This window comes from Thermobia domestica, chromosome 3, assembly GCF_964235325.1.
Source record: "Thermobia domestica chromosome 3, izTheDome1.hap1.1, whole genome shotgun sequence".
Classification (NCBI taxonomy): Eukaryota; Metazoa; Arthropoda; class Insecta; order Zygentoma; family Lepismatidae; genus Thermobia; species Thermobia domestica.
In genome coordinates this window covers 267974907-267987254 of record NC_137456.1, presented here as the reverse complement: position 1 = coordinate 267987254, position 12348 = coordinate 267974907, and the positions used below count along the sequence as shown (strand labels likewise).

At 34.6% G+C, this 12348-nt stretch overlaps 1 protein-coding gene across 1 annotated transcript in view; it reads left to right on the top strand.

Annotated features, from left to right (window-relative positions):
- Positions 1-12348, top strand: part of LOC145681646 (uncharacterized) — a 168427-nt gene that overhangs the window by 98903 nt on the left and 57176 nt on the right. The window contains exon 3 of the mRNA XM_081753268.1: positions 2085-2170. Coding sequence (XP_081609394.1) covers positions 2099-2170 — 72 coding nt within the window. The 5' untranslated portion in view covers positions 2085-2098. The remainder of the gene's footprint in view (positions 1-2084; positions 2171-12348) is intronic.

Sequence of the window (12348 nt, the reverse complement as noted above, 5' to 3'; positions counted from 1 at the left end):
AGTGGATATCGTGCGGCGGACTCGATCTACCAGATTTTGAGAAGAGAAGTTCTCAAACTTCGTGGGACGCTCCTCTTACAGACTCCATATTATCTTCTATATTTCAGTCATCCACCAATCCTAAAGATAAGGCACGTCTTCTTGCTACTTCTACCCTGAAGCAATTGCCTGGTTAAAAGCTACCCCATCTTCATCCCTAGGGCTGCATCTTCCCGACGAAAGTTTTCGAATCACTTGTGCATTACGTTTGGGAGCGTATGTCTGTCAACAACACCAGTACCCTGCTTGCGGAAATTTAGTGGATAAGAAAGGTATACATAGCCTATCTTATGTTCACAGTGCTGGCAGATACTGTTGACACTCCACTGTTAACGATCTCATTATGAGAGACCTCATCTCCTCTGGAACGCCTTCCGTGAGAGAGCCTATGGGGTGTAGTCGCTCTGATGGCAAGAGACTTGACGGAATGCCGTTGGTGCCTTGGAAACGAGGGAAGGCTTTAATATGGGATTTTACTTGTACCGATACCCTAGCCCAGTCTGATCTTACTTCATCTTCCACAATAGCTGGGACGGTTGCAACTCACAAAGAATATGAAAAGAGACGAAAATATAACAACCTCTTGGACAAATACCACTTCGTCACCATAGCCATTGAAACTTTATGTTCTGGGATCAGGAAGGTCTAAACTCCATTAAGGAAGATGGACATCGCATAACTATTAACACAGGAGACAATGGAGCTTCATCCTATCTTATACAAAGAATAAGTATGGCCATGCAAAGAGGGAAGGTAACAGCGATGCTAGGAACTCTCCCTCCGGGAAAAGCTGTTGACGAAATTTTCCTTTTGTAATCACTCTCCTCTCACCAAACTCTCGCAGTTGCTACTAGATGAATAATTAACCATTTTCATATATTTAAAATATTTAAAATGTAATTGGCCCGAGGACCGTTCCTTGTGGCATTCATTTCGAAAGTTCCCAATTTTGGACAGTATATAAATAGCTACATTCCTCATCAAATAATAATTAATTAATAAAACTAATATTGATATAACCAAATATAAAATAAGTGCGTAAATTGTTGAAATATATTTTCTATGTTCTTTAAAAGTAAAAACAAATATTATTGTGTGCCATTTAACATGTAAATTATTTCATTGTATTGCTTATTAATATATATGTAATTTATTTGATAATATTCACTAGCCCACCATACATTTCCGAGATTTTCCTTGGGAAATGAAATGTACAAAACATTGAATAGTAAAAAATGTTACAATAAAAATATACTTTTCATCAACTGTATAAATGGTAGAATGTGTAAAATACCAATCTTCTTCACACACACACAAAAAAGCAAGTAAATAACATCTCTGTCAACATTAGTGATATAAATGAATAACAGAATTAAAAATCCTAGATGTTTTCTCTGTAAATTTGAGGCAAATAAATCAAAAATAAGTGACGAACCCAAATTCGAATTTCAGTTTGCCAGTCACTTTCCTTGTCAGGATACATATAACTACTTCGCTAAGCTCGAGTTGAAATCTCATAGGAAATATCAACAATCAGGCTTGGTGATCCGGAAAACTATGGACTTGATATTGATATCGATCAGTTTCGATTAACATGTCTCGTTTGGAACCTCCTACCTTCTTCATCTCATAAAATGGAAAATGAAAGAGAACTATAGTGCTCATAAAACATCCTTTTATGTTGATAAACAACCATTCCATTGCCGATATCTATTTTGTGTCGTTACGTAACCTCGTATTACATAAGGCAGCTCGTATATTTATTGTTACTAGCAAACATACAATGTCATTTAACTCCTTTAGTCCTCCACATTAAAAAAATATTAAAAAGCAAACGAATTTATTTCATTAGATCTGGGCAAGGTCTATATCTGAAAAAAGTGAGTTTCACTAGTTGTATTCTTTAATTTTAATATATTGATGACAAACACACATAATACTTTGTTATTATTAGAGACTTAATGAAATATGAAACACGTTTTTTTTTCTTATTTGCATTTATTGATATGGGAATAGTAATTTATAATTTTCCCCCTCTTTTACAGAAGCTAAAACCTGTATGTACGTAGTTATTTCAGGATTTGTATTAGTGTTACTCTGTAATGTTCTTCTCATTTTCGGAGTGCTTATGGTAAGTCACATTTAAAAGTAATCAATTTCTTTAAAATAGTAGTAGCTTGAAATAAGTAAATTAAATTCAAAATTACTTGCAACGTAATTTCAATAATGCTTATCCAAAAACATATACCGGATTTTTAAAGTTACGTGTATATATATTAAGCCCTTTATTTACTTGGCTTGCATATTTTACTACGCCGAGTAGATGATGAATGATGAAAGTGGTTCATTTCAAACTTGTGTTTGAATCTAGTGATTGAAATGCTCGACTTCCAATTTGGTCAGTAACCACATCTCTTACAAAATCATTGGTGTACTGAAGTCGCCCGTATCTTTGGAAGCTCCGTGTATATTCAGGAAACAACTCTGCCATTTAATCATTCAGCGCACTGTTCAACATTCCATGTAAAATGCACATGGGAAAATGCAATTATAGACGATTTCCATTCACACGTTTAAACTTCGACATTCTACACATCTAACTACGTCAAGCTTTGTATCTTCATTTGGCCCAAGAGTTTTTGTGCATCACATAAAACGCCATGATATTTAATACTCCATAGTAATGATATAACATTAAATAAGGAACTCCATTCAACGTACGAGCGACATATTTTGATTACCTTCTTAGGAACACAGAGCAAAAGAAATCTTAGGAAAGAATTATTGTAGTTGTGTGTAACTTATGCACATATGGAACAGTAGTATTCGCCTACATCCACCTTTGTTAGATGCTATACTGTGGAACGGCACGGGACTGGTTCATGCAATATGATATCATTAGGGATGTCTTTTCCATGTTTCGGAACGAGTACGTTGATATTCGCATCAAATTTTAGGAGAGGTTCATACAACTATCATTTTAAACTAGTATCGTATTGTATCGTATAGTAAGAGTATAGAGAAAGTATATTACCGATTGTTTAAAATTTACAAGTTTGGCCGCTCTATGTTGTTCAGTTCTATTGAGATCTAATTAGCAACGTTTCATATTTCAGAGGAATAATCAAACTTATTTAAATTTCTCTTGTGAAGATTAATCATACAATTAGATTAAATGATTATGTATATGCCATACAGAATATGCGAATACTGATTCTATTCTTCGAAAATTCAGAAGGGTTGTGTTGGCCTAAGTCCTGAATTTGGAGAATCTTAGAAACTGGGAAATGAATGATAGTCGTCTTTAAATAAAGCATGTAAATCCGTACCTTTAAGTGTTCAATCTCTTTTTGTATGATTAGCAGAATACCTGATCTTCGCACGTGGAGGCTACATTTGATTTTGAACATACATTCCATTGAAACAGTCACCAACCAAATCACGGCTCTAAAAACTACGGATTTGACAATAATATCGGCCCCTTTCGATTCTCAAAGCAGTACAAGATATTGTGCTTATATGATCCGAAAAAGTAAGCTTACTGTCAATGATAAAACAAATATATCAGAAAAAGATGACGGGATATATGCTCTGATGACCAATTCTGTAGATGTGGTTTATGGGGTCTTTTCTTAGAGAAATCGTAAGAGATTCACAGTTTTCGATGTTTAAACTAAATTTCCAAGAGTTACACCAGTTGAGAAATATTTAAGCAGTATGCTGAATTGCAAGAGCATCGTACTCTGATTTAATTTCTCTTTAGAGTTTGGAATCATCAGCAAATAGAAGAATATTAATAGAGCCCTTTGTGAACATAGAAGGTAGATCATTCTTGTATAATAAAAATACAAATGGATCCAGAACACTGCCTTGAGGAACTCCACAAGTTACGGGAATAAAGTCAGAAAAGTAAACAGAAACGGAAACTCGCTGTGTCCTATTATTGAGATATGTTTCTAGAAGATTAATTCATTTCCTTGTATATTGAATCTAAAACTGAGTTTGTATAGAAAAATATGGTGTGGGAGATAATCAAAAGCCTTAGAAAGGTCCAAATACAAAATGTCGAGTTGGTAATTTTCTGAGATACAGTTCACAGCATCGGACAGAAGATCTCATAACTAAACAAGACAAGATTTTCCTGATAAAAAGCCGTGTTGTGGAAAGTTTATAAATGAAGTAAGAAATTGAAAGAACCTTTTATTATTAGGTTTCACAAGCAAGTAAGAGTGCTGATAATAAGGAAATAAGTCGATAGGAGTACGCATCACTTTTATTTTTACCAGAATTATGAACAGGAGTGATATTAGCTCTTTCCCAAATGGTGGGAAAGACACCTTCTGTGAGAAAACAATTTAGTAAAACCGAAAGGAGTTGAGAACATGAACTGACAACACTGCGTAAGAAGCAAATATAGATATGAATTGGCATTGGCCCTAAGGGGCGGTGTTAGGGCAATGACAAGAGAAGAGAGAATACTTGTGTCCATGTGATACTAATAGAAGACAAGTACTCAGTACAAACAGATTGTATAGGGTAGGGGAAAGAAGGAGTTAGGGAGGGGATGAAGCAAAGCTACTACCGGTACCAAAATATTCATTACGTACTTTTGCCCTGTCTTCTTCATTTACACAAGCATTTTTGTAGGTCAGTTCTGTCGGAATACGAGAACTATTTCTTTGATTGTTTATTAGGGTAGAGAAACGTTTAGGGTTTTTACGTGTATCAATAGTGATGTGTCCAATGTACTCCTCATACTTCCTTTCCATAGGATAATTACTATGTTTTCTAATATCTGTAAAGTTCTTGTAAGTTTACTCACAGGGAAAATCCTTCCATAGCTTCCATGCCCTTTTTGTTGCAAAATATGCTCTTTAGTTCCTCATCAAACCAAGGGGAAACTTTGAAGAAGGTCTTTTACGGAAAGGCACAAGGTCTTTAACTACAGCGTGAATGACGTCAGCAAATAAGTCAGCTGTATCGTCAACTGAACCTGAGACAAGTAAGCACCATGGAAAATGTGAAGAATTTGACATATTTCACTCCGAGATGCCTTTTTCCACTGGAGTGAAGAATTCACTGATTTTTGACGTTGAGATATATTGTCGACAAAGCAGCATATATGATTTGTTTTGGTCCGTCTGGAATGTTTATTTCAACCCATAAGATTTCACAGTTCAAACTGTAAAAGTCTTTACGTTCTTTCCTACTTTTCAGATTAAAGTTCAGCCATATCATTACACAACCACCACTTGAATCCTTGTCTCATCTCTATACAGTAAAGCTGCCGTAGAATGGCAGTTCAGAATCAAGAATATCATCCGTCATCCAAGTTTCAGAAAAAAATAAACAGTCATATTATAAAAGTTCATGTAAATGTATTTCTCAGTCACATACTTTGTTTTCAACCGAGCGAACGTAATGATAATAGAAAGGTCATGGCCCTCATTGCGTCCTGGATTGGGATGGACATCGCCACTGAGCAGAACGATCAGCAGTAGGTGGTGCCATCTATTGACAGATTTCTTACCTGAATCAACCTGCTCACAAGATGGTTCCGTAATGGCAGTCCAAAGAGTCTCAGATAGGGATGATACCAGGAAAGAAAACATCCTTTCATAGCCAGATGGATCACAAACACAGCACTGAGAAACACACTGTTTATCAATATCATACCATCGTGCAGTTACAAACAACCAAAACACTCTAACACAAGTGTAAATCATATAAAAAATTAAAAAATATCACAGCACAATAGTACACGTACATATCCCTAAACGCCATCTTGGTTGAATGAATATATTTTGAATATATATTCCGCACCTTCCTCCAAGTTGTGGGCCTGATTTTGAATTCAAATGGCATCTCAAATATCAGTGTTCATCTCTGGGACCCCGAACATTATGCATTTGACACAAATATTGGTCATTGTTAATCATTTTCATATTTTTTTCGTTCCCCAAGTTGCATCTTCAGAGTGTAAAATTAGAAAACATTTCAGGTCCGAATCTCATATATGTTCAAATTGTTATCAAGACGTGTCATGTAGTTCAAGAGTTATTTTTTTATATGTCTCCCCCTCCCCCAAAGTCCAACTTCAAAGTGAAAGGACAAAGAAACATCACACGCCTGAACCTAATCTATGTTGAAAATTTAATCATGATCGTCGAGTGGTTCAAGAGTCGAGTGATTAAATTTATATATATATATATGAAGGGTAAGTGGGAAAAAGGAGGAATGTCCCAAAACTGTATTTTCGAGAAAACGGCATTTTAATATTGAAAACCGCGTAAAAAAGAATAGGGTTAGACAAATCTTTTGCCTTTTTTACGTGAATATTTTTACATCTACGCATGTATACATATACAGTCAAGTAGTACCAACAGTCACCAACAGATAGAACGAACTACGCGATAAAGCACAAACATGGACATTTCTTGTTTTTTCTCCTTACCCTTATATATATATATATATATATATATATATATATAGAGAGAGAGAGATAGATAGATAGATAGATAGATAGATAGAGATAGACAGATAGATTGATTTATTAATTGATTGATAGAGAGATTAAAAACCTGTTAAAGCTGTAAATGAATTGACATTCTGCGTTTTGTGTTCACATAATTGTAGTTTGCTTGCTGGTCATGTTTCTGATCTACACAGTACAATACTTTGTAGAAAGCTTTTTAAAATAATTTTTCTTAACTCATTATTCAAGGACCCAAAATAAGTCTTCTCCCTTCTTAATGCATCCTCTTTCACACGTGTATTTGACCTTATTAAATTACCTTTATGTTACTACTAATAGTACTACTGAAGTATAAAAAACTACTTTATTGTTCTATTTTCTCTCATTCTGCATTTATATTGTATCTTGGCTTTCTTATTTCAAACATTTATTTTAACCGCATATTCTACATAGCCCTTCCTTAATCTTTCTAACATGTTTTCAATTTTCTTTCCAAATTCCGCTAAAAGCGCCGTGTCATATATAATCGTGTACAGTACATAAAAAATTATATCCCACCAACGTACCGTATTTATATTTAGGTTCTTTTTCAATGTCTCCAGCGTGTGTATTAAAGATATAGTGATATTGAAGAGAAACGCATCACTCCTTTGGAACTCCCAAAACAATTGCAACCTCCTTTGCAATTTCTTCCCATATTGCAACTCTTATTTGTTGCTTTGTATAGTCGTTGTTCCAATTAGTCCTCCATTTTTCGATTAAAACCTAATCTGGTTTAGAACTGAACATGAATAGCAGATCACGTGGTGAAAAGCCTTTCCTAGATCAGTATCTCTAAATTTTTCATCAATCACATTTTATAGCTCAATTACATATCTTTTACCCTTCCTTCACCCGAAGTATTCCAACTAAACTGTCTCACTTGTTTCACATAAAATCTTCACTATTCGCAGTAAAGTATTGTATTAGTGATGAGTACAGTAGTTTATTAGTTATCACATCTTTCTGGGTTTCGTATCATGTTTGTTATGGGGAATCAGCGTCCCAATGTCTCGTGTCTTCTTGAGAGTCTGCTTTAAATATGTCTTAATACAAAATGTAAAGAATTTCTTTTTTACTTGTATCCCATATGATTAGTTAATAAAATACTTGATAATATCTGTAAAGCTTGCGTTTCTATTCCTGATCACTGATAAAACTTCAATGGCAGGCACGATTTTATTGTGCTGTAGCAATATATGGATATATTCAGGAATCACCTCCCTTTTATGAGATAAAGAAGCCATGACCCATTCCCTCTCAAAATTTGGCAAGGAGTACGAACTTGACCAAATATATAGTTGGGAATACTTTGTGAAGTAATAAATGCTCTACAGTGATGCGACGATTTTTCTTAACACTAGGATACAATAAAAAATCATTTATAAAATGTAACTAAATGTACGTTCGTAGCTAGCCGTTAAATTGTGCATTTATCAATGTTAAGAATTTGTGCTCATCTCAAATTTTGGCTAACAGTAGGCTACTTTCATAGCTTTCATCTAAATTTAAATATTTGTTAAAAATAAAGCATTAAAATTTTAGAAGTTATGATTTGCTATAAGTCTTACTCACTCTCATATATATGTATATATATATATATATATATATATATATATATATATATATATATATATATATATATATATATAAGTTTTAAATGGATACATAAGTTGCCCATAGCTAAATCTGTAATTGACAGAAAATAATATTTATTAACTGTCAGAATTCTTTATGGCCATATTCTTTAACTTCTCTTAAATTTTGGGAGAGCGTACTTTTGACTTAACATTAAATTACAACATTTTTTCAAATATGATAGCTGAAACTGTTTCTTTAAGAGTATGCTATATACTCCCATAAGCTAGGATGGTCCAATTTGATTCTTTCATTAGTGAAACTGAGAAAATATAAATGTAAGCAATTAGTGTTGGCACATGCTTGACCTTTCTATAAATTTCTGTTAATTCTCTTCTATAATATAGTTGTTTTGTAATATATACACTTATAGCTGGATACGGAACTTTATTTTTGTTACGGAACATAAGTGGATTGATGTCGGACTCTTCAAATTCTGAAAGTACATTCCCCTCCCCATGAACTCTGTAGCAACGGCGACTGCTGTTGGTCTTTAGCTGAGCTGATAACTCAAACTTTAAATGCGAGACGAAACATTGATGTCTCCTTACTTTCTAAGTTCGTTTTAGCATATAACATGTTCGAACTTAACTATATACTTAACATATTTTCGAGTAATAATAGCGGAACTGACGAACTGGTCTGCTATAGCCAATACATTATCGAAGAGAAGTACTAGATACGAGTAGAACAATGTGGCTCTTATAGTTGTGATCTTTATTGAATAAATGCATGCAAAGCTCTGTAATTTTGGTAATGTATAACCAAATTAGTCTGACATCGACTGTACAGAATAAACCGTGTAATGGACTCATTACTATTGGTTATTTACTAACTTGTTGTCAAATTTAAAGAAATCGCTATCCTTGTTTACTCTGCAACATTCGTTCCATAGTTGTCTTACAGCAGGGTGTGAACCTTGTGTTTTGCATGCAGAGAAAAAAATATTGCATAATGAAATTTCTCTCTCTAATATAACTAGCGTAAGTTGTGCTAGTTAAATCAGTAATAATCCTTGTAAATTTCCAAAAAACCGGTCGACAGAAGTCTCAGATAATCTAATTAAATCATGCTACTTTTAACTGGTAAACTGTTATATTTGAATGTAAGTCACAGATTCACCATAATGTCTCAAAATATTCAAAGAAATTTTCCAGCGTTACTTACACTCTCTTGTGAATTGATAATATAACTTTCATAATTTTACAATAAAGGCAATACAAATAGCTGAAACTGTTACACTTTTACTCATTAAAAGCGATCTGTTTCTATCAGATTTGTATTTAGAACAACGCAGTTTCAAAGCTAGAATGAATTACATTCTGAACTCTTGAATGAGATGGTCGTTTGGCTAATATTTCTTCATTGTTTACTTTTAACAACTTTATTAGTAGCATGACTTCAGTAAGCTGGTTCCCTTTTTATTATATAAACTTCCCTTTCTGAAGTATTATGGTTCGGTATATAATTTTAGATATAGCTTTAAAAATTTTAGGTAGTAAGCAAACCAAATTACCAAGCTAACAAAATTACAATTCTTATAAAAGTTTTTTTTTTCAAATTGTTACGTTTTAGAATCAATACTCAATGTATTTTTCAACTTTTAAGTAAACCTTTTCAGTTTAAGAGACTTTTTTTAAAATGAATTTTCTTGACACATGAAGATCATCAAAGAGTGGGCCCGTAGTACCTCCTAATATTTAGGAACACACATTTTTTGATACAAATTTTGCAAATACTTTATAGTCGATTGGAAATATCTTAATTATGTTACGATCAATCTATAAACATAAATGTCATGTCTTTTAAATAACGCTTTCAAATTTAGAACACTAATTTACGTTCATCGAAGTATCTACAAGGGTATAAAATATATCTCATAAGAGAAAAGTACTTAATTAATTCATTTAGTTTCACTACTGTTACAACTGCCCATGATAATGTTTCGTGATGGGTGCTGAAGTATATGCTATAGCCGTATCGTTCACTATAACGTGAGGCTTATTAGTTCGGCTTAAGTACATATAAAATTTACCATATACATAACCTTCCACCAAAAATAATCATTATCATGTTGTAAACACGAATATGTACCTTAAGTACCCTATTATTAGTCCACTGGTGGCGTAACTTATGGAGCAACTAGTGGACGAAGCATGTAGCGGGACATTAAATAATATAGAGCCTATTATGCTAGGGTAACTGGTGGCGCAACCAAGAAATTGGCGGACGGCTGGTTGCCTAGCTCACCAACCATTGGTAGCGCTGGACACACTTTGGTCATTGTTCTTAACATAGCGTATTACACTAGGCCACTGGTGACGCCACCAGTAGCAGGTTAAAGAGTTGTTTGGACATGCGCTTGCTTTGTGACTCAGCTAACTCCATTATATATTATTAATCTGACAATGACAATGAAGGTAGTGGCGGAAACGCCATAAAGAAACCAGAGGAGAAGAAAAATGCAGGACTTACGCAAACTGATAGCCTTTTGAATTTCGAGTATCAACTTTTAGATACCAATGTAATATCCACATTATTCAATTAAAAACACACACAATAAAGCTTTCTACTTCTCTTTTCATTTGCTTTCTCGGTTCTAGAGGCATTGTAGAACATGTTAAGTATGGTCTAATGCATTTCTCCGTCGAAACATAAGAGGTGATGACGTGCTAACTTTAAAAAAATACTTTTTGTTAGGTCATTATTATTTTTTGGCGGGTTTACTTTTGCACTTAGAAGATTAAATTTTGTACAAACAATCAGTCTGCACAGTAGTATTTATAAGATCTTTGCGTTAGCACGGTGGGTCCAGAGGGGCAAAAAGTAAAGAAAAGGGATTTTACCTTATTTCGCGACTTTTCCGCTTGGGATACATTGCCAAAATGTGTGAATGGTACCGTTTCAAATACCGTTTCAGTTATCATGGTCTAATTACTTCCTTGTTGAATTATCGATACTTCTCAGTGGAAAAGCGGATGAAATTTGAAACTCCCAAATCAATGTACGGAGACAAATATACAGAAGCTTACATTACAAATCTTGTCTACTTTACTAACAACTTGATGGGTTGATTGCCCTGTATTCTAAGCACTCAATAAAATAAACAAGCCTTTAACAATTATTACAAAGCGTATGGTAGCCATATATGGATATATGATGCGAAGCACTGTATTTTTTGTTGAGTTGAGTTGAGTTGATTTTGAATTTAACGTCCCTTTCAGCAGCGAGGCTATATGAATATGGACCTACCCCAAACGTCGCCAAAACGTAGTGGCCCAGTAGCGGGTAAAGGGTCGATCATAAATATAAAGACGAGTCGAAGAATTGCCGCTAGTGTCCCACTGCCAGCAGGGTTTAATCCAGTCGAAACAGATATCTCGTGTCGGGGTATTGAAGTTACCACCGCGTCGCAACGAGGACTTCGTTTTGGTGCGCGCTCCTTTGATACGTCGCGGAGAATCGCGTAAGGGACCGACACGAACTATCGCAGGTTATGTGTATGCGGTTATTTATATATATTTTTCCTCCATTAGTAATTTGTCCTAAAGTTAGCTCCTGGGGTCAAGAGTAACCTCTGCCTCAACATCATGAAGTGAAAAATCTTGAGTGAGATACGTAATTATATGAATTTTAATGGGACCTGTCGTCGATCGTTAGAAACTGAGTATGGGAGAACTATGAAATAAAGTAAATCGAAACGCGTCATTTCGTTATAAAATTACATAACAAACGCATTTTATCTTATATCAAACAGTTATCGTCCTATATATACGGTTAAAAGAGCACTCTGATTGACGAAATTTAAACGATCTCTAGCATTTATCCCTTTACAAGCGACTTCTCCTTCATCGAATCCGTTGCGAAGTCGAAATACCATCCGCCCAGTAATAATAAGGTTGGTGGTTCGAGCCTCCTCCGCGGTACTTTTCTGGTACTCTTTTTAGCTTTTTTAGACTCACCTTAATGTAATCAAATCACACATATAGGCGATTTTACATATTTTGGGGGAGCAATTTTTTGGTTCGTTGGCGTTTGATCGCAACAGAAGATGCGTCTACAATGCATTGAGCAGAGAGGGTCGGTGGGTCAGAGTGCGTCATAGTGTGTGGTGGGTCACAGTGGCTGGTGCGTCGCAGTGGTTCACGGTAGATGAA